The following is a 27,581-nucleotide window of genomic DNA, read 5'->3' as shown; positions in this document are numbered from 1 at the left end:
ATATGCTCATAATCAGTTATTTAGATAAAAGTTCTTGGAAAATTATCATGATTTCAAGTTTTCCAATTATACAACAAAGCCGAGGTCAACAATTGTGAATATAATGAAACTTGTACAAGGTATTCTTTCGCCAATCGAAAGGCAAAAGTCCAACCTCTCCATTTCGTCTCGTGCAATTCAAAATTGAATGGGCAAACTTATCATTTCTGTTGAATATTACCTGAACTGCTAAACTGAGTTGAAATGAGACCACACCTAGGAAAGTGCATAGGGGCGGGGTTTAAGTATCAAAAGGAACACGATTTGTCGGCGTTCATGCTGACGTAAATGCAGTTGCGGCCCAATTGCGGACGGACTTTATTTTAGCCTGAGACCGGTTATAGATTTTGAGATATCAGCGGTCAGACCGTTGTCTGTATAAACTTCTCAATTTTGTACACGTACCGCAGATTTTCCGTCCACCTTGAGTTGACAACACTTCTCTACTTCACCTCTCTGTAGGCTTCCGAAGTCTGAAGACGCATGCCTAAGACCGTTTATCACTTAGAGACAAAACATAAAAGGTAAGATATTGTAGAACTTTCTCACAAGAAGACCAGAATTAGGAACAAGTTTTTGGATCTAAAAGCTGGTACAGTACTTCGAAATCAATGCTGTACTTTCATATTGAAAGTGGGCTAATTGGAATGCAAATTATGAAATGAAGGATTCACATTTTCTATATCAGTCCGTTTCTTTCATTTATCTGCCAGAAACTTCTCTATTGTATCATGAGAAACTCATCTTTGCTTCGCACCATTAAAAAGAAAGAAAGAAACCAACAATGTAATCAATTCCACATCATTTGCTTACTGTTTTAAAACTTAAAAACGTCTTGCAGTAGTTTTCGCTCTTTTTGGTCGGTGACATTACTACCAATCTCTTACATCTCGATTTCTGCCTAAGTGTCAATGCAACTCTTTTTTCGTTCCTTTTACTTTCCCTTGACGTCTCCGGAAACATACAGACTGATCTGATGGAGTGAAGTACATGATAAATGAAAATGTACATATTAGGTATGTTTTCACATTGAAATTGATCAATGACGTCTAATCAACCGTTGACCTGGGAACAAAACTTATAGTGCCAAGATCAATATTAGACTGTCAATATAAGGGCCCACTTAAACCTGCCTGAAAACAAGTTAGACTGGAGTGTCATTAATAATTACTTAAAGCTGCGATCTTTTCCCCTTTTCAGCAATTGTTGCCGAACTGCCGTGTCAGTCACCTCTTCATAGACCGCTTCAGTAAGTAAGCACACTTTCTTCAAGAGCCATGTTGTGTATCATCGCTTGAGCTATATATTTTTTTGTGGTCTATACTTCTCTTTACAATAAAAACGTGTATCATGTACTGCAAAAAGAACAGTGTTAGATCTAACACCATGGGGGTTAAATCCAACACCATTCAAGTGTCAATAGAGGACAATACCGACAGGCGTTGAAAATATGTTGTGAGAGAATTAGAAATGTTCACCTTGAACTTCGTGGTGTCAGTTTGAAACTGTAGCTGGTGATGTTTTTGACATTGCGCTGGTATTATGACACTACATGGTGTTGATTTGATCTTACTGGTGTTAAATTCAGTGGTACAATACCCGCCCAGTGTCATTAAGAGAACACACCAATTGGTGTTACCGTGGTGTAGATGCATTCACATTTTTTTCTTCAAAAATCAAGTAGGTTCCTACTTTATCGGAAATTTCTCGTTAATCTTGCTGAAGTTCAAATCAACTAGAAGAACAGTAACTAACTACCTATCTAGAAAAACAAATGAAGTTGCGCTATCAAGGTGATAATCTAACATCACAAAATGGGAACCGGAAAATAAGCACTAGCTCAATGTTTCATACTTAACACCAGGCTTTTTGCAGTGCGGTAGCCTGAAGTTATAATGCTCTGGGTCTTTTGCCTGTGTGTATGACCGGGTGTCCCAAAAAAAGCGGAACGGTGGATTTTCAGTACCTTGCGGTCTAAAAGTTATATATCTTTTGACATCATTAGAAAGAGCATCTTCAGCAGAAGACTATGATACCAAAATAATCAAATTTGGTTCAGTACTTTTTATTCTACGCCAATTTCTGAAAATGCAGTCATTGCCAAATTTCGCCGGATTTTTGGGACTTATGATATAATAATTTGAGTGCGACACGCGATCCATACGGTGAATATTGTGTAAGCTCAGTGATCCATGTCAACAAAAGATACAGCTTTCACATTAGGCACGGGCCAGGAAAAAACCGTGTGTGTGTGTCTGTGTGTGTGTGTGCGCGCTCCCAATATGAAAGCGTTATCTTTTGTTGACATGGATCAACGAGCTTACACAATTCACCGTATGGGACGCGTGTCGCGCCCAAATTATTATCTCATAAGTCGCAAAAAATTGAAAATGACTGCATTTACAGAAATTGGCGTAGAATAAAAAGTACTGAACCAAATTTAATGATTTTGGTATCATGGTCTTCTGCGGAAGATGCTCTTTCTAATAATGTCAAAAAATATATCACTTTTAGAACGCAAGGTACTGAAAATCCACCGTTCCGCTTTTTTTGGGACACCCGGTATAGAGATGAAAGTATTACAAGAATAAAAAAAGGAGGTAATTGAATAGATAATTAAGAAATGACTGAGAAAACTTATGTCAAAATGAGGGGGTACAATCAAACTGAAAATTTTAATCGTACTTAATCTATCGAGATGAAGGTACAATCCAGAAGAAGATGATGGTTGTGTGCTTTCATCTATAATAGCGTACAGATACCATGTTCTTTTTGTTGACTTAGAATTATGTCTCGTCTTGGTGCCAGAGGCTGAACCTTTTTTACTGTCCGCCAAATGTTTTGATGGGCTTTATCCTATTTCGAGGGTGCTGAATCCAAATCTGTCTAATGCAACACTTGCAGTCTTAAGGGTTTTTATACATTCAAGAATTTTAGTGGAAATTTCGGTGATCATTTTTGGATATCTCAAAACGTTCAAGAATGCTAGAGTTTCTTCGTCCAGATTCGAATTCAGCACCCTTGAAAAGAAGGTTAACCTTATTCTTTCTTTCCAAAATTCACAATTGTGACCGTGCACCACAAAGCAAACAAAAAGTCGCACCCCTTGAGTTTACGTAAGGACTCAAAAAAGGTGAAATGGGTCAACTAAGTCAATCTCGAATTTTTCATATTTTTTTGAAGGAGCTATCTTTCTTCTACATTATTCTTTATCTTGGGATCATAACACGGATGGGAAAGTGTGTTTTCCGCAATTTTTCTACAACCCACTTTTGGGGGTAGAGTAGAATGATCAGGAATGCATTAGAGACCCCTTTTAATTTCTTGAAATCCTTAGTAAACACTTCACTTTCAAGTCTAATAACTTTTGAAAACAAAATTCTATTGCTTTGGAAGTTGGCATTAATCATGGACAGAATGTGTTGATTTGTAGAATATGCTGGATTTCAGTTTAATCTGATGATCCCTTCATTGTTGTTGCTCCAGTGGTTGACATCCTGTGATTTGTCCCTTTCATTGTACAGCTAGCGCAGCTTGGTGAAAGATTAAGCGCTTGAATAGATTCTGTACTTCAGAGGCTCTTTTCTCAGTTCACACTTTTCCAGAGTGTGTGCTTTCTTGCCAGTACTAGGTTAGGGGAATCCATTTGAATTGAGTTATACATCATTTTGAAGCTTAGAGTTATACATCATTTTGAAGCTTAGAGTCTACTCTTTCAAAATTTGTTCGTCACTAAAAATCCATGTCTTTTTGCTGGTTTTGTGATGCAGGGTCACAATTTATTAGGTAATACATAAGAACATCAGATGTTGGCGGCCAGTTTGATGTGATTTTTCCTTTTTCATTCTTTTGAACCGTTAGCACTCTGAATCTTTTTGACCGGATATAAGCAGCTTATATTTGCTTTGTTTTAACAAAGTTTATTATATATCACTAAATAACTTTAAAATGGCTCCATTATTATGAAAACCTCTGACAATCATGCAGCATGTTTGTGTTTACTTTTATTGTATTGTTTTAGTTGATTTTGTGTTTCGTGTTTCGCGCTTCTATGATAAATGTATTGTTAATCTTATAGCAGCCTGAGAATTCAGTTCTGTTTTAAAGTACATTTTGACATTCATGTTTTATTTCAAATTGTGATTTTAAACTAGATTGTAAAGGAAATCTCCATTTTCAAACCCAAGGCTTTTGTGTTATTTCCTAATGTGACCACACTGGTAACTCATACATCTCTCTCTAAATATTTTGAATATGATTTAATGAAATTAATAAATTAAATCTAATTGAATTTTGAATGCCTCATAACAACCCTCAATGTTGCAATAATTGCATCATTGAGGGTTGTTCAGTAACCTCAAAATAAAGTAAAACCTTCATTTTCTTTTTTACCATTTACTAGGAAATACATATGAATTTTACATTTTGCCTGCAATTTTAGCGGTCATCTTAACTCTCTCAAAAATGTCGAGGAGTTGCAGTATCCAGATTCGGATTCAGCACTCTCGAAGTAGGGCAAAACAATTAATGTATTTTCAACTCATTCATATTCGCCTCTTATCATGTTTACAGCACAGCTCTCTCACACCGGCTTCTTATCCCGGAGTAGTGTTTATTTCCCCATTCTCTTTTCTACTTATTTTTGATTGGTTTACTATCATTTGAAATATGATATGCAGAATAGCCCATGTAAGGAATGATATCATTAGGCCTACATTTCATTTATACAATGTGGTAAGCTTTTCTCGCAATTTCGTAACAATAACATTTCTATACCTTTATCTTATATCGAGAAAATTAGATTGGCGCTTTCAATGAAATACAGGAGAACAAATTTGTAATTAATGTACAAGGAAAGATAAGTGAGTGCGCGCATGCATAATGCATTAATGGACTCTACAAATTCTTGCGTCATCCTTTATACAGGTCTTACCGTCCGAGCAACAGTAAGAAATATGGGGATTATAGATGTAAGTATCGAATAAAGTATGTATAGTACATATGTTTACTAAATGCATTCATGTTCACTAGCAGTCCGATATAAAATCTTAGTGGCCCAGGACCTCCACCCATGCCGAGTCATGTCCTGCATATACATATTACATATATATATATATGAAGAGTTTGTTTGCAAAAAACGATAAGTCCATTTTTGAAGATTTTGAAGTACGGCATCTGTCATAAAATACAAAATAATACCTTTTAAATGATATATTGGTAACTACACATAAAAGTACATTTTTGAAATTATGGTCAAAAGAAGCAAAAATTTTCTTATTATTCTCTTTATTTTTCTTGACCTTTGATCGCAAATATCTCCATTTGACAAATATGGACTTATCGGTTTTTGCAAACAAACTCTTCATATATATATATATATATATATATATATATATATACATAGTTATATACATAAATTATAGACTATAAGAGTGTAAGAGGAATTCTCGGTTGCTTTACTCCAGATCAGTTATCAGTAATATTGAAAAAAAAAAATCATCCATGGTACATGAAGAGGAAGGATTGAGCGGTTTCAATGCTAATTAACATCACCACTTCTGGAAGTGTTTTCCTTAATTCTTATGTGTGTATGTGTGTGTGTGTGTGTATTCATCCTGTTTAGCCATTCAAGTAGTCAAATCTTTATAGGAAAGGGGGAATTGTTTATTTTGGGGATTTTTTTTTCTGAGATTTAGGTATATTAATCTAATAGATTTGGAATATTGCTAAAACAGTAAGGATGGGTCGACACTCTACTCTAAAGTGCAATTTTTAACGAGGGTTGTAAAATGTAAATAATGCAAATGAAACCCCTCGCTTCACACTTGTTTCAAATAAATGCCCGTTTTCCAAAGTTGACTTCCAGACAGCCTTAATCATCTTTTTCAATTGGAAACATTTTGGCCAGAAATATATGTTTGTATGTCTTTTTACTTTGGAGTGTAGAGATTGTATTGCATTACTCTGGGGCTCTGATTATTAGAAGGTATGAATATATTCATACGTATAACATGACGTACATGCACTCTCAGAAATTTTCATTTTCCGTCACAGAACTGAAAGGTCACCTGAATTCGACGATTGATTCCATGACAACACTTCAAAGGGGAAATCCAGTCCAAATTTAAGTTAGTTCAAAATAAAGAGTAAAATATTACGAGTTCAATGGTATAATTTTGATCGAAATTGAATGAAAAGTAAGGAAGTTGTGACATTTTGAAGTTTCACTATTTTGCGGGAAAGCAGTTCTTGAACAGTAACTATGAATTATGCAAAAGACAAAGTGAGCACGTCATTCCCTCATAACTTACCGTATAGTTTGTACAAACTTCAAAATTTTATAACTTCCTTTTTAATCATCCGATTTCAGTCAAATTTTTACTCATTTTTATCTGACTTACCTATACTTGGACTGGGTTTCCCCTTTAAGGGATGGTAGGCCTACAGTTTCGGTAGAGATGAGGCTACGGACTTCCAGCGTTGTTTCATTTTTTCATAATGATTTTGTGAGACCATTAGAAACTTCTTTGAAATGTAAAAGAGCATATAATTCAAGAGCAATTCAAAATTTATTTCATGAAAATTGGTTTTAAAAAGGCTGAGATATCCAAAATAAAGCGATCCTACGGTTGTTTTCCTTTACTTGTTTATGGATATCTCAGCCATCAATGTTCAAAGCTGATTTTTATCAAATAAACTCTGTATTCCTCTTAGAATTGTATACTCTGTCGCATTTCTTAAAGTCATTGCCAAGTATCTCTCAAAAAGTTAAAAGCTGAATCCTCACCTGACTTTACCACCCCTATAATAACGCAATGTTGCTTTCCCTTTTTAAACAGATCCTGGTAGAAATCGCATCCGAAGTAGTGGACAAAGTTGGAGACGTGGTGGTTGATATTATCGTAAGAAATATTCTCAAATTCTTGAACAACAGAGTACGGTGCATGAAATTGAATGATCTCGTACGAATTCTTTGACCTTCTTGTTAATAACCATGCAGTAGGAGATCCATGGGAGCGCTGCCCCTTTTTTCTTTATTGAAGACAAAAAGTGTGCATGAAATCGAAAGATGACCAACATAAATAAAAATTATACAAAAATCTCTTTACTTTGAGAGTGGTGACACCCCCTACCCCTTTATAGAATTCCTGAATCCGCCCCTGGCATATCATGACAATCGACTTCATAGTATTTTCTTCTCTCTATTCATTTTTTTTTTTTCGATCAGGAGAAAATAATCGACGACGACGACGACGACGACTAGTTTATATCGAGAACCTGATGCTGCTTCTGGCACAGCCAACAGCCCATCACAGTCTTCACTCCGAAATAATACCCAACAATTAACAGTCGCGAAGAGTCTGTCTCTCGATTCCATGGCCTTGTTAACGATCACAAAGTTCTGTCTCTTCCGATGATGACTTTCCAACATATTTGTGTGTGTGGGGGGGGGGGGGGGGATTCTGAAAGTAATTGGCTCTCTTTTGGTTACACTTGTTTTTGTTAAATGATTTCTATCCCTTTTACGATCGAAATGTTACAAACGAATATACTTCATACAATACGTTGTGCACAGTGGCGGATCCAGTGGGGCGCAACGGGCGCGCCCCCTCTTTATTTTGTGTTAAAACAACAGAAATAAAAGGGGAAAAAGGGGGGCTCCTCCTTTTTATTTCTGTTACGGCGCGTCCCCTTTATGGAATTCCTGGATCCGCCCTTGCGTCGTATTCCTCTGTTTGAAGAGTAGAAGTAAACAAGTTATAAAGTGGATGAGCGTTCGTTTTATCACAATCAATGGAAATTACCTTTACTTGATAAGACTTTCGCCTGCTGGCTCTGCAGGCTTCTTCAGATCGAGCGTTGTGAGAAGGACTTCCCACAAGCCGACGTAGCTGGCGCACGCCGATCTGAGAGAATGGGATCGTATATTGAGGAAAGTGAATATTGTCCGAGATCTCGGTTGAAGGTTCTCCCTTGTTGTTTCCGAATGTGAATTGCTTCCCTTATCCAGCGTGAGGTTTTTCCAGAGTCTCTGGCTAGGATGGAACACTTCTTCCAGTTGATGTGGTGGTTTTCACTGGCCACATGGCCGTTGATGGCTGACTTGTGCATGTGGGAGGTGGGTTCCTTCTTTTTTCCTCTTGTGTAGTAGGACGCACTAACTGTGTCTACCTCTAGTTTGTGTTCATTTTTTCTGGTGCCAAATTTTCTAGCTGTTTCTCCAATGTAGCTTCTTTCACAGTTACCACACGGAATCTGGTAAACTACCCCCGCTTGGTCATCGATGGATCGTTTGTCTTTTGGGTGGACTAAGATGTTCCTGAGTTTCTTGTGTGGCCTGAATGCTGTGGAGATGTGGTATTTCTGGTAAATCCTTTGCAATGCTTCCGAGGTACCCTTTACACATGGGATGGTTACCAATTTCCTCCTCTGATTGGTTGGTTTGGTCAGTGAGTTCTTCTTGGTTTGATTATCCCCCCTTTTCTTTTTGGCTTTCTTGAAAGACCAGCCAGGGTATCCACATTTCCTGAGAGAGGACTGGATGTAATCTTCCTCTGCCTTCAGGTCTGCTTCCTCCGTGACGATGCTGTGTGCTCTGTCCATGAGTGTACGGATGACCCCTAGTTTTTGATGGAATGGATGGTGGGATTGGAAATTCGGGTATTGTCCCGTGTGTGTCTTTTTCCTGTAGACGACCATCTTGGTTGTGCCATCCGGTCTTTTTGTGATCTTGGTGTCCAGGAAAGGGATGGAATTATCAACCTCCAACTCATGGGTGAATTTGATACTGCCTGTGTCATCGACTTGGTCTAGGTGCGCCTTGAGTCTGTCGACTGTGTCCGCCTTTACGATGGCAAGGATGTCATCCACATAATGCTTCTAAACTCTGGGTTTGATGTCATCATGAGCGGAGGCAATGGCTTCTTCTTCCAAGTATTCCATGTAGATCGGCGTGCGCCAGCTACGTCGGCTTGTGGGAAGTCCTTCTCACAACGCTCGATCTGTAGAAGCCTGCAGAGCCAGCAGGCGAAAGTCTTATCAAGTAAAGGTAATTTCCATTGATTGTGATAAAACGAACGCTCATCCAGTTGAATTTCCAATCAGTTGGACCTTTTCAGCAAGTTATAAAGTGTATGTTGTGTGAAATCAGAGTAATACAATCAGATACATTTATTCACTTTTTATCACCTTTTGTCACTTCTTATCACTTCACTTCACTTCACTTCACTTCGCTTCATAAGTCTATAAAGCGGGGCAGTAAGTAAGTCGTTTGCTGTTTATCGGCAGATATCATAAATCCAAGTAATTTTTGACTAGCTGCAAGCTAACATTTCCATCAGTAAGTTTTATAAAGCGAAATGCTCGATTTACAAACCACGATTTTATGCTTTCCCTAATTTTGGGAAGATATTAAAGCCCATAATTCAAAAAGCACCCATGTGAGATTTCTAGGATTTATTCCAAAAGGTACACATAAAAACTTGATTCATGTATCCACATTGCAAAGAAGCACCATAAGTTACAGTCATTAACAAATGATTCATCTGATCCCGACTACAACGAATTCTAGCTTTATTTGCACTGGTTGAAATTACTGGAATTCTCTGAATCGGGACATAAAAACCGCTCTTTCTTTTTACTTATTTAAAAGGAGATTGCAGTTTGTTCTTTTGCAATGTTACAATAGCAACTGCTATGAATCGGAATAGTTTACAAGTTTATTTTGATACCCTCTTGCAAAATCTGCATTGCCGCTTACATTGTCGCCTGTAGCCTACTGGCTAATTACAGTGGGTTACGCCATTTCCTGACCCACTTCATCTAACACACTCTTTCTGACACACTTTTTTTGCCATTCATTTTGTACACGGGGCAGTTTTCATGAGACGGCCTCTGTTAGTATTGGCTACTGTTCGTGATGAAAGTTTCTTTACAAGCTAGTCCAACAGTTAATGGGTTAGTCTTCGAGATGTCCACTCTGTACGCTTTAAATATACGGGAGAATTGGACGTTTGTATGTTTGTTTGACCATTTTGTCTTGCTTTATTATTTTTTTTTTCATCGTCGAACCTCCATGTATTGTTATCTCTGCTGTTGTGCTACTCTTGCTTCCTGTCATATCCTGTCGTGTTGTAACGTCAGTCTTTTCCCCTTAACTCGTTTCATGTCTGTTTATAATCATGTTTGTGTTGCTTTCTATAATATGCATCTTTTCCCTTTTCGTCTGACTCTATATGGGTTTCCGATTCCCTTTCCCCAATTCTTTTAAACTTTTTTTTTTTTGCTGTCTTTTTTTTTCTTTCTTTCATGAGGGGCCCACGCTTTACCAGCATTTTCTTTTCAGTGGGTCCCTCCATTTTTCGCAAAGTGCATATTGATATTTCACTTTATTTCATTTTACTTCAGTCCTATTATAAAGTATCTTTACTGTAAGTGTACAATTATTATTTACTATGTTGAATCCACATTGGTTTCTTTACATGATTTTTATCACTGAAGAATTTAAAGTGAGATATATACTATGTTATTTTTATTGGAAAAATGGAAATAAATTTGAATTGAATTGAATTGAATGCGTCTTGTTCTTTTGTTCTGGTTATAAAATGACGAACTGGTGAACACCAAGTGATGATTAAAGATTTGTCTTTTGCTGACTAACCGAAATTTAATTTTGTTAATGACATGGGGCGTTTCGTGTGTTGTTTGTCGGGAAGGATAAACGCGATTTTGTTAAACATAAATAATTATGTATCCAGACATAATGCGCGGATATCTTATATTTATATTCTAGAGAAGTCATGATTGATATGAAACAGAGAGAAAGAGGGAGAGAGAAAGAGAGAGAAAGGAAGACAGATTGAAAGAAAATAGCAAATATTAATGCACACATTTATTTATTTATTCATTTATTCATTTATTTATTTATTTCTAATCTTTTGTCAGGGTAGTCCATTCACCAATAAATAGTGGTCTTCCATGGAGCCCTGAATAATATTGATGAACATATCTACATTAAATAGCAAAACGTGTGAAGATGACATATACAGTGTAGATACATAGCGCCTACCAGCATACTGTACATTGCAAAGTAACATTAAAAAAGGACATGCCACAGCAAGAGTTCACCAGAATGCCGAAATAACAATTAAAACGCTATTATACAGGAATGATAAAGCCCAGAATGAATTTCGTGTGTTACTTACAAATAGCAACTTTGTTTAAACAATCTCTTAAATGAATATATGGAAGAAGCTGATCTAATTGAATGATCTAGCCTGTTCCATTCAAGTACAGAGGATACGATTGGGCTGCACTTGTGACAATCAGAGCAAAATCTTGGCACACGTAGATTTCCACTGTCTATTAGCCTTGTATGATGTTCATGTACATCACTAGGCTGAACTAAGTGCACCTGAAGGTATGAAGGTGCTAAATTATGGACGCATTTATATATCATCATAACGCGGCTGAAATCAAAACGTTTGTCTAGTGTCATCCATTTAAGACTTTTGAATAAATCAGCCGACGGTGTGTCATATGTTTTGTCCAAAATTCAGGGATCACTCCAAGATCTTCGAGTGATCCTTGAGGTCACTCCAAAATGAGTGAAAATATTCACACCTTCTCCTAGTTTGTGTCCTAGGAATTCTGTGGTACGCGAACCTACGGTGCATTTGGATGGCCTAGCTGCCAGATTGGCATCGTGCAGTCTATGCAAGACTTCATCTAGAACCTCCACATGCTCTTGTCAAGTGTCTGTGGCTGCGTTTATCAACTCCTTTTCTCGGCAGAAACAGGTTATCCAAACAGCTTTCAATTTGGTCGCTTGTTGATATCACAGGAGAAGGCCCAGATATATCGTCGTGCTCATCCGCGAGGACATCGAATGGATTCTGTGTCGGGATGGTGTAGGTAGTTTTGTCCGTTTTGTGTCCCTCATCATGCCCAGGGAGACGCACTTTGGAAACAGTTCCCACTATTTCGTGGAGATTTAATTTCTCCTCTACCAGCTCCTCATTATTAAGTCTTGCGATAGCTTCGAGTTTGTTGAGTTCGCTAACGGCAGATAGTTCGCTAACGGCAAATAGTACTTGGCTAAAAAGCTCTTAAAGATCACCGTTGTCTGTACTTGTCTCCTTGTCAGTTTGACTGCCATTACTGACATTTGTTTGACGGAAATCTACGTTTACTTCATTGTCTATTGAACTTTGCAGCCTTTTCACTAAGATGTCTTTCACCGCGTTTCTGGAGTTCCGCTTTTAGTTCCTTTACGCGGAGGGATTTTATATCAACAATGACCATTGTGACGTCATAATAGTCCAGTTCAGAAAGGCTTAGCAATACCGCGTAGAGCTGACCCAAATCACTTGCGCACACAAAATTTGCGCATACTTGTGCTCACAGTCATGCGTAGTATCCAAGGTGAAATATGCGCAAAGTGTTTATATACCGCGCTAACGCTCAGAGGGTGCGTTTATAAGATTTTTCTTTTGGCCAGAAACAGTAGCTGGGTTCACACGTACATCAATTAGCCTGATACAAATCTCGAAATTTGCATCGCGATCGTCATCCCGAGTTTTTTGCACGTGTGGACAGAAAAACCCCGAAAATTAGCGGGATAAGCATCGCGATGCTAATCCCAAGAAATCTTGCGCTGGTTCGCCAATTAGCAGGATAATTGGCCCCGCGCTGGTACGTGTGAACGGTCGGGATTAGAATCTCGAGTTTTTATATCCCATCATGCAATGCGCACATCACAACAGCGAGGCCTCTGCGAAGAGGTCCTTCACCTCTTTGGAGCACAACAACAACAGCGCGCGAACCACACCACTGACGCGTAAAAGACAATGGACAAAGGTAAATGCGCGCAGGCAGTGATAGAGAAGGGCGCTGTGTGACCCAGTTTGCAGGCATTGCTGTTATCTCTATCGGCGTAATTCGGTACGTGTGGACGCTCGCAAAAAAACTCGGGATGTGCATCGCGATCGCCATCCCGCTATTTTGTACGTGTGAACTCGGCTAGTGTTTTGAAACACTGTTTATGGCCAAACAGTGTTTCTAGCAAGAAAAAAATCTTATAAACGCTAACCGTGATTTGAAACAGTGTTTGTTTCAAAAATCTTATAAACGCAACCGCGATCTCAAACACTGTTTATGCGACGTCACAATGCCTTGCGCGCACCCTGTTTGACCTTTTGCCGAGGAAAAACTGCGCAGAGTGAGTTGCGCAATGGCACAGTCTGAGCGAGAGCCCCAACACGCTTGGAGAAAAAAATCTTGTAAACGCTCTCCTGACGAAACTGTGGTTTTAAACGGTGTTTCAAAACAGTGATTCAGAACAGTGATTCTTAGGCACGCAAAATCTTATAAACGCGGCCAAAGTCAAGTGAAGAAATTGACCAAAATATTTGAATAAAATGGCCAAAATCTAAAAAATGTCCTATAGTTAAGAAAAATCAATAACGTAGTTCTCACCACCGTCCTTTTGCCGTCAGAATGGTATGATAACGTCCTGTGAATCTGCTATTTGACTGGTATGATAACGTCCTGTGCATCTGCTATTTTGACTGGAAAAAAGTGCACTTTTCCGGGAGCTCATGAAAACACACCCTTCCGATACGAAGACCAGCACTAATTAACTGATTTTATCTGTTACGATGTTTGTTTGAATTTTCTTCAATACCCTGACGTTGGGTGACATAAGAAAATAAAAAGAAAACATTGTCATTGTCTGGGGCGGATCCAGGAATTCCGTAAAGAGGGGGCGCGTCTACAAAATTAAAGGGGCGGCGCACGCACCCCTCCCCCATTTTTTTCTTTTTATTTCTTTTGTTTCAACAAAAAATAAAGGGGGGGGGGGGCGTGCGCCGGTTGCGGTCCTCCCTGAATCCGCCTCTGATTGTCATTGTCAACCATTGTCATTGTCATTGACCCTACCTGCAAAAATATCACGAATCCGTTATAAATTCCCCAAAAATTTTTGGATCACTACCAAAAGTTGACCGTTTATTACTTGTGTCATTCTAAGCCTTTCCTGCAAGTTTCATACCAATCCGTTGACTACTTTTTGAGTTATTTTGCACACAAACGAACGAACCAACCAAACAACCAACTAACTAACAAACTAGAAAAGCACTCCGAGAGCGCAGACCTCCGCCAAGCAGTTACTTTCCATCGATATCTTGCTCTTCCATATAATATGGAGATCAGTGATTTCCACCCACTGAAAAATTGCCCGAGATCCCCAATAAAGAAGCCTTTGTTACGTCATAAACCCTCAGATGGGCGGGGCGCCTCGCCCTAGCAGAAACAAGGGCACGCACTTTAGTGCGCGCATGCAAACCTCAAATACGCCCAGCCTGAACTCCCAAGTTCATTGACCCTACCTGCCAAAATATCAAAAATCCTTCATAAATTCCCTAAAAATTCTTGGATCATTACCAAAAGTTAATCGTTTGGTACTTGTGCCATTCTCAACCTTTCCTGCAAGTTTCATCCCAATCCGTTCAATACTCTTTGAGTTATTTTGCGCACAGACAAACGAACGAACGAACGAACGAACGAACGTACGAACGAACAAACAAACCAACGGTAACAGTCAGTCCGCAGCACGTATGCTAATGAGCCGGATCCGGCAAGATTTATTCAGCACTCTCGTTGACGATCTTTGCGTTCGAAAGGTGTCTCGTCGTGCGAGATTTTGCGAGACTTTGATAGGGCTATGGTTTTCACAGTGTAGCGACTTGTACAGTACATACATTTGTCATGGCTACAAGTCACGGTAAATTGTTCTCCAGATTTTGATCTTTATTTTGGTACTAAATTTGCGTATAACATCGGATCTTATCATGACTATATAATCAGTTGAATTTGCGAAAATTTTACCTGCTTTTCACGGAAGATTTTGTCGTCTAAATTTCTTTTTTTTTTTTTTTTTGGTTCCTGACCGGATTAAGAAACTGTTGTTTCTGATTTTGGCTTTTTCGTAGAGAGGAAACTTAGATGCTCATCATTAACTTATATTTGAGTCAAGGAGACGCAAGCATGATTTATACTAGTTTTTCCGTTTTGAAATGTCTGTAAAATTCACTCTTTAGCCGGAAGTATGCTCCACACAAAGTGTACAGTGGCGCGAAAGCGCTCTCTCATTGGACAGTGCTTGCATTCAGCGCTTGAACTACACGCGTGCCAAGAAATCGCAAGTGGCATGAAACCGTTATGTAGCAGCGTAATGACGTAATGCAAGCGCTGAATGCAAGCGCTGTCCAATGAGAGAGCTTACTCTTGAGATTACACGGTTTCAAGCTGATCAGCACTGACATCGATGTATATTTTACTGGTTCCTGACCGGATTAAGCAACAAATTGTCAAGATATTTACATGGATACAAAGATTAGGAGATGGACTACTAAATAAAGCATTTTCATCGAGACGCAAGGTGAATTTGATATTTTTTGACGTCTTGAACGTGTACTGCACGAATAACTTTTTTCATAATTTTTCAAGCTCAAATTACGCTATGATATTTTTCATTTACAATAATTTGAGTAACATGTGACGATAGTTTACATATTTTCCTTGGATTTGATGCCACATTTGTGAACATAGGGTGTATTTTTGTTGCCGAAAGCCCAAGGACAAAATCACCTTACGCAGCTCGTTAGGCCTACGTATGCAAGCCTAGAGCGGGCTTGCATACAAGTTGAATAAGTAAGAGTGAATTATCGGGCGCTGCGGACTGACTGGTAACGAAAACATAACCTCCTCCCTTGGCGGAGGTAACAAACCAACGGTAACGAAAAAATAATCTCCCCCCTTGGCGGAGGTAACAATAAATATTAGAGAAAACGGAAAAGAAATTGCAACACGGGGGGGGGGGTCGGGTGGCAAACAACAATTTTTAAGCTTCCTCGCTGTTACTCTCTACTCTCTCCCTTCTCCAGCTATCATCTCTTTTAATCTCAATCTCTCTCCCTCTCTCCCTCTCTCTCTCTCTCTCTCTCTCTATCTATCTCGCTCTTCTTGACCCTCATTTTCATGCTTTTTAAAGATGTGTTACTGATTACTGAATTGATGTGGAACATAACACTAATTCTGTTCATCAAAAATATTTCTTTATTAGCTTGACAGTAACACCATTCTGGTGTATCTCACAGCTAGTTAGACTCGTGTACAATGTATACACATGATGGAATGTTGGCATTTGATGGAGTGGTGTGGAAATTTTATTTATCTATTTATTTATTCATTTATCTATTCAATCATTAATGATTTCTTTAAAAGCAGGGTTGTCCCGCTCAGAGCCACAATGGTCTGCTTTGCAAGGGAGCCCTGCATCACATACAAAGGTTACAAAATCAAATACGGATTACACATAATATCGAGTAACATATATGCAAATGGAAAATAAAACGAAAATATATATGAAAACATAATACAACATGATACAAGTGATGGTCATACGAAATAATAACTAAATCAAAAGATAGACTGATGAAGCCGGAGGCGTTTCTTGAAAATGTGTAATGGAGGGGATGATTGAACGGAAATTGGTAGTGAATTGAACATTTTACAAGGGGAGTATGAGTATGAACGTTTTTTGTAATCTGTCTTTGGCTTAGGTAAATATAAAGGACACATAAAAGAAAAAAAAAAGAAAAAAGAAAAGTGATATATTCCAGCAACTTTAGCAGCTGGTTTGCGAATATCAAGGCAAAGTGAAGAGCGACTGAAACTACAATTCAAACCTTGTTCTACTCTTGCGTTTCATATTCCGGTAAAAGTTTTCTTGCATGTCTTTCTTTCTTTCTTTCTTTTTTTTTTCTTTAACCACGGGATTACGTACAACAAAAGAATGCTGATCTTATTTCTTTTTAACAGCATTGTCAGAGGCATTCACTTATCTCCACGGAAGAGGTAGATAAGCAAGAAGATTTACGTGAACTTATTTTTGTCCTAACTAAAAGAACAGTTCTCCTGATCTCTATAGGTTCACATGCATCTTTACATGATTTTAGGGTGATTGCCAATCTGTACTACCCTATCATATGACTCAGTAAACGTGTTTCGTTTCGATTTGTTTGTTGCTTTGAAGTATGCAACGTAATCCACACACCAGACAGCGGTGATCAAATGCACTACAACTTTCATGGACTGAACCTTAGCACAGATGTGACGTCACTGGATTTTGAGATCAGCGCAGAAAATTCCGCTCGAATCGCCTTTAGTTCGGATCCATCTCAGACGAGTTTCCCATATGAACTCGGTATGCCTCCTATCTTATGCCTACATCTTTTTTTTAATTGGTAAAGAGTATCAAAATTCGGGAAAACAAATCGGGAAAAAAGTAACATTGTGCTTGCTGATATTAAATGCTTTTATTGCAGCCATCCAAAACCAAATCGAAAATAAATTGAATAGATCATAAACAAGAATCCACGCAAATACAGAGATCGATAGACATTCCAACTACTCTTTAGTAAACGATATCATTCACCAATATCTAATTTTTCAAGTGAGTCTCTACTATCGCACAGTCGTGGATAACATATCAAGGGTTAGCTAGATATTATTCTTCGAGAAAATTGAGGTTAAGGCAGTTGAGTGAGAAAAACAAGTCACAATGATGTGCTTCGCAAAATTGGTCAATTCTCTTCTCTTTATACCTTTACTGATAGCTCATAAGTGAAGTGGACACCATGGACCAGATGTTGGAATAATCTCCCTGAGCAAATAAAGGCAACCACTAAATTAAATTATTTTTAGGCACTTATGAAAAAAGTATATCTTATTGAAATATAATAATGTATGAGTGATATCTTAAAGATTTTTTTTTGGAGGGGGTATGTAAGCTCATAAACAGCTTATACATATATATAGGTACACACCGTATTAGGAGTCTAATGATTTGCTGCATCTGCCTTTTTAAAATCATACTCATGATCACATTGAAACTAATACTGTAGATGAAACTATGTAATAGATATGTGCATGACACTGTTGAAAAATACACTAAAAACAAACCCAATTATATATCATATTGCCAAACGTTAAATTCATGAAATTATATTTTACGCCATGCACAGCACAGCACAGCACTCACCTCAGCACAGTATTATAGGTCTAGTAAAAAAAAAAAAGTCTATTTGAAACAAATAAAATGATGATTCTTTTTGTTAGTTTTCGCCTCTGTTCTTTCTTACCTCACAAATTACTTCGATATTTTGGAATTGATTTTTTATTCTATTTTGTAGTCACGTCCGTTATACAGTTATGTATAAAAGTCGAGTTTCGAATTTTACCCCGAGGCCTCGATCCATGTAAAACTGCTGCTTATGATCGCGGTCTCCTGCTTTTCTGTTAGTACAATGTCTAGAAATGCACAATTCTAAAATTAATTCATTTAAATCCCCTTTTTTTCTAAATTTCGTTTATCATAACGACATGACATATTCTGAATGAATAATAAATCATCATTTCGATGATTTACAGCTGTCATTTTCACGATTTCCTTCTGAACCTTTTTGTGTGTGTGTGATATTATACTATACATCTTTTCGAATACTGTCATGTTCTTAATAATATGTATGTAGGCCTTTTTTGAATTAATTTGTCAGACAGTACGCTAAGCTTATGCGTCATGTAATGTATTTTTCTAATGTATGTATTCTTTTGTTATGTGTGGTTTGAAAAAAGGCAGAAATAAAATCAAACCAAACAAAACAGAATTTGTCATTCATAATAAAACACACGTAACAAAGTCTTATCAACGTAAAGCAAGGTTGGCGTTGTATCAGAGATTCATTATTGCGATATCGATATTAGTATTATTGTTATATCAATATCATTTCATGTTGTCTTAATCATACATCGTGAAAAGTTCATATTAGATAATCAGACATAAAGCCATGTAACTTTTCATCATGTCAGCCTAACACGTAAAATGGTTCTGCATTCATAGTCTTTAAGAACACTACGGGATTTTAGACATAGAGTAGCTGTCATGTTATATCAATTTACTGAATTTACAGTTCCTTATTACTTTCGTTCTGATAGGCTGATGTACATATGGAGCTGGTATAGCGGCCACATCATAATTATTGCGATCACATCATTAATCTCTCTTTTTCAAAAATAGAAATAAAACCACACCATCGAAATTTCTATAACATTGTGTTTCCATGATAATGGAGAGTTTATGAATGAGCTTTGATGCATTTCTGGAATGTCTGCATTTATAGATAAAAGCAGTAAATGTACATTCACTTTGATTTGCGTTAAACATATCTGTTTTCAAACAGTTACTGGTGGAGACTCGAACACAGTGACAAAGATTTTTCGTCTCGGTGTCTTGGAGCTGAGGAAGAGCGTTTCAAGCGATGCCATGTTGTCTGGGCCTCATGTGTACGATCGCTTCTGGCTGAACTTTGCCTCGGGTAACTTTTCAGTCGGTCGCTATGGAAACCTGGAACCATTCTTTAATTGGTTGGATCCAAGCCCATTGCAATTTAGATCCATAGGGCTTATGACATGGAGTGGGTCAACTGGTCGATGGAAGTTTCATACGTTCTGTTAATGTTTATTAATATTGTTTTAGAACCGTAAAGGACACATCAGATGCGAAGCATAATAAAGATCCCGCAGCTCGATAGTTCTGTTTATGCTAAGTTGTTAGATCATGCAGCTATAGTGATATTGCAAATGAACAAACATGACAAACAGAATTCGATAAGTTTATTTTGAACATTCAAAAAGCTTTCCATAAAACTGTGGTGATGTGTGAACGTGATATCATTTGACGTTGTTGATGCCATTTACAATGTGCTTTGTCTCTGTAGAAAGCTTATACGTATGTATATCATGGCATACGCTTTATAGATGAAATTAAGGTCAAGAGGGGAATGAAACCTGTGATTATTGCTAACGTTTTCACACTAGAAACTTTTAGCTCTTGAGGCTAGAAATGTTCAAGTCGGGTTGGAAAATGGAAATAGTTGTCTTGCGCATGTGCAGAACATTTTTTTTTTTTGCCTCATAGTATCCGCGTCGTAGAATTGTCGTTGCAGATTTACAGCTGAATCGTTCACTTCCCGTTCTATTTAAGGTTTTTACAACAGTCGCAACTTTATTCAATTAAGCAGCTGTTGTAGGCAATGACTCACCAGCTCTGAGTGTCAATGTAGAAGTAACAATTATTTTCTTAACAACATATCGTGGTCTGTTGCTCTTGCAAAAGGTAATTTTTACATCTATTCTTGTCTGTTATAAAGATATTATATCACCGAATTCCCTCATAGCAATTAGTGAATATTGAAACATTCGTATTTGTTACACCTATCGTTGCCACAATTATAACGTTTATGTTTGTTGTGTACGTGGTTGTTAAATTCATGCTTTTGTGAGGCCATGGAGACCACAACTGGCCTTACAAGCCTTACTAACTTTGTTATTTTGGTCGTTTTTACTGGTAATAGAAACTAACAGTAAAACAGAGAGGGATGAGTTACCAAACCGCAGCCATTCTTTAATTGGTTGGATCCGAACTCGTTAAAGTTTAGCTCCATTGGGCTTGTGACCCGGAAGGTGTCAACTGGTCGATGGAAGTTTCATTCGTTCTGTTACTGTAAATTTGCGATTGTTTTGGAACCAGTAGGGGAGTACTAGTGAGTTATGTTCTTCGGGGAATCCCCCACCCCCTCTGAAGAAAAACGCGAAAAAGACAGCTAGAAAAATCCAGTGCGGAGCATTTTTAATCGGGAAATGTTACAGTAGCTGTGGGTTGTAGCATCACATACTTATCCCTTATCATCTCAATTGCACGTGCGTTTGGTTTTCTCATCTGTGAGGTGAAAACCAATGTTTTCATTCATTATTGAATATCTGCTTTTTTTTCATAAAAGGCAAGGTTGCAAGAGTTTGAAATTTTGTACAGCCCATGCTTTGATTGTTTGAATGCTGATTTGTATTTTTTCTTATCTTGTCGGAGTTAAACTAGTAAACTTGTACCAAAACCAAAGCACATGTGTTTGGTGATAATATTATCCCCAAAACAAAAAAAAAAACAAAAACGGACAATTGGACCATAAAACGGCATTGCTGCCAATTACAGTAGAGTCATACTTTTTACAAGGGAGATGGACCCCACCTCCCTGTTTTCTCATGCTAATTGTATTCATGCTAAGTTTTCTATCAGCTAGTTAAAAAGAGCGAACTATTTATACGTAGTTAATTGGCACAGTGGCGTATTACGTAACTGTGTGGGTGCTTTTCAGTTCTATAATTTGAAGCCAGTAGCTTGTACAGCGTTAGCAATGCCTAGGGAAGAAACTGGTAGTTCGGTATTATACTTTCATGCAATTTGGCGGTGTGCAGTAGGTGCGATACGAGGACAATTTTGCTATCAAAGGTATAGTTCCGAAGTGTATACGTTTATGTCAACTAGTAGCGTTTGTGCGTGCTGTAGTTACATGTATATTTTCTAGTCATTATGTGTTTTTAAACGTTTGATTATATTTGAACTTTTGTTGGAGATGAAATAAACAACTTGATCTTGAACTCAACACTTACTTGATTATATTCTACATTAATTCATAAATAAATGGTATATTGGTATATATATATATTTAAGAAATGCAGAAAGTGCCGAAATTTCATCTGATAATTCCCTTTAAACGGGTACCGACTGTTCATGCTTTCTTTGACTTGAATAAAACATCATCAGAAACATCTTTGAAGAATTTGACATGAAATGCAGAGTGAACATGTTGTCCGAATTAATTACTTTCATGATTTAAAGGAATATTCACTCGGTATTAGAGAAATACCCAAAGCCGATATTATTAAGCCGATATATTAATATTGATATCCCCGTTTCCGACGACTCGTCATCGGATCACTAATCATATTGAAACAAATCACCCATATTAGTCAGGAATATTGAAATAGGTTTCCTCCTCGTTTAAATAAACAATCATTAATACAGTTGTCTCTCAGTTTCTGTCAAATATAACTGTTCGTTGATAAAATCATGTCTCCTTGTAAGGAATATCTTTGCCATGAGTATACGAAAAAAGAGTAGACACACCTTTGACCCATACACTGCATACGGAGACAATAGATTTTAAAGAGCCATTATACATTATTATTATAGCGTCAGGATACCATGCAGTGTGAAGGTAAGTCCTATACTCGGATATATTTGAGAATCTCAGTAACGAACTGTGTACAACTTTGTAACTAATATCTGTGTGAGTATACGCAAACATACTGCGAAAATTCATTGTGAACAATTCAATGAAATTATTCACAATTCATTGCTGAAAGTGCTATTCTGACAAAAAAGGAATTATCATACCCTATACTAGGCGATGACAAATTCACCTCTGTCAATTTGAGTCTTAATTGATATTGCTACCTAATGAGAAATACACAATTTTCTTTATTAGCCATCTTGTTTTAGGTCTGAGTGCGATGACAACTCTACCACTCGTTTTGTTTGATAAATGTTTTTTTTTCATATCACACTTGAAAATGTTGTGTGTATCATCGATGGCACAGAGGATAAGAGTCATGCCTATAGTCTCTACTGAGAATACAGTTGAGAAACATTTGCACACATGTATTATGAAACTTTGATCGGAAGCTTACAAAACAGATCAAAACTGAAAATTATTATTATTATTATTATTTATTCGGCAATTCAATATACAATGTACAATACAAGCTGATATAAAATACAAACAGAAAATCGTAAATACATGATATAAAAATTGTGGTGATTCCAGGTGCATGCTGCTGGTTGCCAGGGGAGGAAAAGGCAAACTTAATCACCGAGGCTCGAGACCTTCCTCCCCGACCAGTGCATGCACCCAGAATCAGCTATATCAATGTAAAACATATATGGAAGAGATAGGACATGTATTCACTAAGATACAGAATGAAACATTTATAACCTTTGACCCTAATTTACATACCCAAAATGGTGTCTGATCAAAAAGTTGTTATTTTATGAAATAATGTATGTGACATGAACTAAGCATGTGCAAAATTTAAGGGTGATAGAAGCTGTTTTTCTTGAGTTATTGCAAAGAAAGTTGCAGAAAGAAAGAAACATCTCAATACATTGCAGATAACACTAAATTCAACCAAGATTTTTAGCGTAATCCCGACATCGAATGAAAAAACGAAGGGTACATTCACGATAGTCCAAGATCTCAGCTACAACATATTAAAATCTGAGAGAAATTCATTGAAGCATAAATGAGCTAGTGCTCGAAAAAGATAATCATGTCAATTTTCATTTGCAGAAAAACTGCACTCCCATACAGATAACACGTCGTAACGAAGATACAGAATGAAGTGCATGTATATTTGACCATTGACCCAACTTTGCACAGACATGATGGCATCTGAGCAAAACTGAAAATTGTTCAGTGAAATTGTGTTGATATTCTGATATCGATATTATAGCTCTCTGGATAAAACAACAACGTCCCTGGTAGAGTTTCCTGGCTGCAGCGGTTTTGGCCCTTGGCAGTTGCTTGGAAAGATAATAAATACATCATTAAAGTTAAGCGGAAAGCATTTCCATCCCCCCCCCCATGTTCTTGCCTTATGAGCATCACAAACGAAACAAAGTATAGGGTATAGATCAATATCAACAAATGTTCCTGGACGTAATAATGTTGTCCGTTAGATATATGGTTCGGGAACTTCCTTAATGAATCATATTCGCTGTGTTCGAGAGAGAGTAACAGTCATTTATATGACTGTGTTAGCTTAACAATATGTGAATTAGTGCCGAGGAATGAAACCGCTATTTGCTTTCAGAGCAAGGTATCATCTCCTGCTTGTAATGTGTGCCTTGAAGTTTTCTTTTTATTTTCTTGATCACTCGAGCTGAGAACATCAAGTGGTAAGTTTATCTGATGTATGAGACCATGAATGCAAAGCTCACTCTGAAGCCGCCTTCAAAGTCGGGCATATTTTTCATCGACGTAATTTTAATTGCATTTCATATACATGTATATACATATATATATATTTTTTTTTCTTTATTTGGCGTGATACAGGTCAATCAGTAACTAAGATTAATTATCTAGATTCGCAAATCATTTATTTTCTTCCCCGCACCATAGTTCAGATAGTGTTATAATATGACAAGATTTATGGGTTAAGAGACATTCTTAAACAAAGAAATTCAATCATTATCAGATAGAGCAAAACATAATCTTTCCGGTGATATCTTACTTGTTACATAACTGCTGATAATTATTATAGAAATTATGATTAAACATATCCTGTTTTTTTTTTCTTTACCTTGTTTCCTTTTAACAGATTCGATCAGAATTATCTAGAATGGGCAAGAATGTATTCGTTTTGCTTTCAAACCCTTAATATGAAAACAATAAGTTCAAATAAGCAGATGAAGGACTCATTAGGTATCTCATAAGAAATCATGAATAACATGAATAATTGGCGTGCTTCACATTGATTTTCCTATGCAGCGACGAAACAGTAAGACAAGCCTATATTTTCACCATGTGAGTGAAGTTATGTTCACTAAAAATCAATCTTTTTGATCAATGATAATCAATGTTTTTTTTTTATGTGTAGTATCTTTTTCACCAAACTATTCTAGAGTTTTAATATTTCTTTTCTTTTAGCGAGTTGTCTGTTGTGCTAATAAAAAATAGGAATCAATAACACACCTCAAATATCAGATCCTATAAACACATTGAATTATATTACAATGTTCATGTGTGATTGCTTTATACAGGTCTGTTTCCTAGCTGCTTGAGACAAGATGGCGGAGGCATTTGACTACCAAGGAAGCAGTGAGATTTTCGTCAGCCATGTAAACTCGGTGAAATCCAATCATTCCAGTCTTGCTCCTAGGGATATATGTTTGGCTGGAGCGTATTGTGTTTTGTTCGTTCTGGGAGTTACTGGGAACACCGTGCTGTTACTCGCTATCGCACTGTCGAGGAAACTCCAGACGAGAACCTCTTTCCTCATCATCAACCTCAGCGTCAGTGATCTACTGGTATCCACCCTTCAGCCGATTCAGGTCAGCGTGTTGCTAAGAAGAATTAACTTGCCACTTCATGATGTGATTTGCCAACTAACAGCTGCACTTGATATTACTGCTATCGGGAGTAGTGTCATCACCATCATGCTGATTGCTTTCAATCGCTGCGTGCTCATTATCAAACCACTGCAGACATTTGACCGCATCTTTTCGGCAAGACACTTGGTTGCCATGGTAATTTTTTCTTGGTTGTATCCCACCTTAGTTTTCATCGTCCCACAGCTGGCTGGCCATGGTCGTCTTGGATATGACGCGCGTACGCGACTCTGCATGTGTGATTTCTCTCACAAGAATGTAAATACTTTCGTTCATCTCGTTAATTCCTCGTCAGCGATCGCTCTCGGTGTGTTGTTCGTCTGCCACTGGCTCATCTTAAGGCGGGTAAAACAGAGTGCCGCCAAGTCCAGGTCGAGTTCACTGACCACTGAGAGAAGATATCGCAGTCATACCGAACACGTGATCACCAAGAACCTCTTGTGTGTCGTATGCTGCTTCCTCCTGTGCGTAACCCCCTTCTGGGGCGTCTTCCTAGCCATCCCGTTCCTGGAGGGATCCGCTCTGCACCGAGCACTCAGAGTGACACCTTACGTCTGTTTACCCCTGGTGCTCGACAGTTGCCTGAATCCAATCATCTACGGCTGGAAGCATCCTCACTTCAGGGTGGTCATCGCCTGTATGCTTCGGGGACGTTGGCCTGATATCCCGGAGCCCTCCCGACTGCTGGCACGATTCCTCGCTCGTAACAATGGTGGCATACAGACGTCTCATTCTAATAGTGTGGCAACGGGATGCGAGACACAGAGCAAAAATGTCATCATTGAGACTAACAATAAATGAAATGCATGTGTCTCCAGAGATTTATTTGTGATTTTGTTTCTTTGATTTTTGCAGCTTGTTGTCGCTTGTCATTAACGTATATGATTATGTTTAAATTGGTAATCCGTCTTTATCTTCGCTCTGCATGTGCAAATGTATGTTAAATTTCTTATAGGATCCGGTGCATCATATTTCATACTTAGTCCTGACTATGACACAGATTGATAGCTTTATTTTTCAATGTGTCAATAATGATGATTTCAATTATCTTTGTAGAATTACCTGTAAGGATCAGCAAATCAGTAGTCACCCATTAAGTTATGATAATCGTGCGGTAGAGATTAACTTGTTTTTTAATAATTTGAATACAATGTATAAATGGGGATAATCTATTTTGTCAAAGTTCTGATTATTTAACAATTAATCACTTTCGATTTTTGGAGATCTTGAGTAAAATTTTTGCGTTGATGCTTTTGAATATGTGAAGCCTGAAGAGTAATTTTGAGAATGTATACAACTTTCATTAGATAAGTTTGCCCAAGTTTCATTTTCTGTTATCGGGCTTTATCTGAGACATGGCTTACTAAAAATTCTACTTTTTGCACTTCTTGGATGTGATCTTCTCACAAACAATGATAACTTATTTCCTCCACCTTCACTGGCACCTTTGTCAAACACAACACCTTCCACAGATACCCAACTCATTGCTTTTTGCCTCAGCTATCTAGTTTTGTATCCTCATGTACGTGTCTAAACCTGCCATTCGTTTTGAATGAAACGGTGGACCTGGTTCTTTTGTATACTTGTTATTTTCACACTTTCTTGAACTTGAATAAAGTCGTGATTAAACAACATTGTTAATTGTATTTTAAAACCATGCTATCGGCTCTTTTTGACTCTCTCTATCTCTCTTCCTTCCTTATCTTCTCTCTCTCTCTCTCTCTCTCTCTCTTCTTTCATATTTTCTTATTTGCATGACAGCGACTTCGGGATTTGTCGGGGTGTTTATCAAGGGCCAGTAAGGTTTATATTCCTAGCTCGTGTAATCGATTTTGTGATTCCAGATCTCTTGTACAGGAGATTGTGGGGAATGCACCCTATATACAATTATCGAGTCCATTCAGGAAATTTCCGAAATAGCGGGATAATACAATTACAACCCTATCTCTAACAATTTCAAACTTTTGTAATGCTTGTTGTCTTTTCCTTTTCACCTTATCAATGGTATATCCATGAATCTCACTCTCATATTTTGTAATGTAGATGTAATTGACATAATTATGCACTTAGGGCTCCTATATCTTATGTAACAATCGTATTTACACGTTTCGTGGGAGGTAAAAGTAAATGCATGCACGAATATTGTCTAGTTGTATTTGGTACGTGATATTGGACAGGAAGTTTTGCTTGATCATTGTAATGAGTTTATGGAAGGGCTATAATAGGGACATGATTAGCTAGCATCTCTTATTATACAGGAGTCCATCTTTATTGCTATATTTATCGATATAGAAGCACTATGAGGCACGTTCAACGGCGATGATTTGTTGAACTGGTCAATATAATTGTGCATGTGAGTGTGCCAGCTTTAGCCAACTTTCTTGATGATGTGGTTGGGAGGAAGAGATTGCTGGCC

General features: G+C 37.6%; 2 protein-coding genes across 2 annotated transcripts; one reads left to right on the top strand and one right to left on the bottom strand.

Moving 5' to 3' along the window:
• Positions 1-7,887: 7,887 nt before the first annotated feature.
• Positions 7,888-19,425, bottom strand: LOC140236278 (uncharacterized). The gene is made up of 2 exons (XM_072316235.1): positions 19,345-19,425; positions 7,888-8,883 (listed from the first exon to the last, which is right to left on the bottom strand). The coding sequence occupies exons 1-2, from the start codon at positions 19,423-19,425 to the stop codon at positions 7,888-7,890; spliced, it is 1,077 nt and encodes a 358-aa protein (XP_072172336.1).
• Positions 19,426-24,844: 5,419 nt separating this feature from the next.
• LOC140236277 (kappa-type opioid receptor-like) lies at positions 24,845-25,966 on the top strand. Its single transcript, XM_072316234.1, has one exon. It carries the CDS (start codon positions 24,845-24,847, stop codon positions 25,964-25,966), a length of 1,122 nt encoding a protein of 373 aa, XP_072172335.1.
• The last annotated feature ends 1,615 nt before the right edge of the window (positions 25,967-27,581 follow it).

Source organism: Diadema setosum, chromosome 12, assembly GCF_964275005.1.
Source record: "Diadema setosum chromosome 12, eeDiaSeto1, whole genome shotgun sequence".
Taxonomy (NCBI): Eukaryota; Metazoa; Echinodermata; class Echinoidea; order Diadematoida; family Diadematidae; genus Diadema; species Diadema setosum.
The sequence above is the reverse complement of the archived record's forward strand: the minus strand, read 5'-3'. Positions and strand labels throughout refer to the sequence as shown.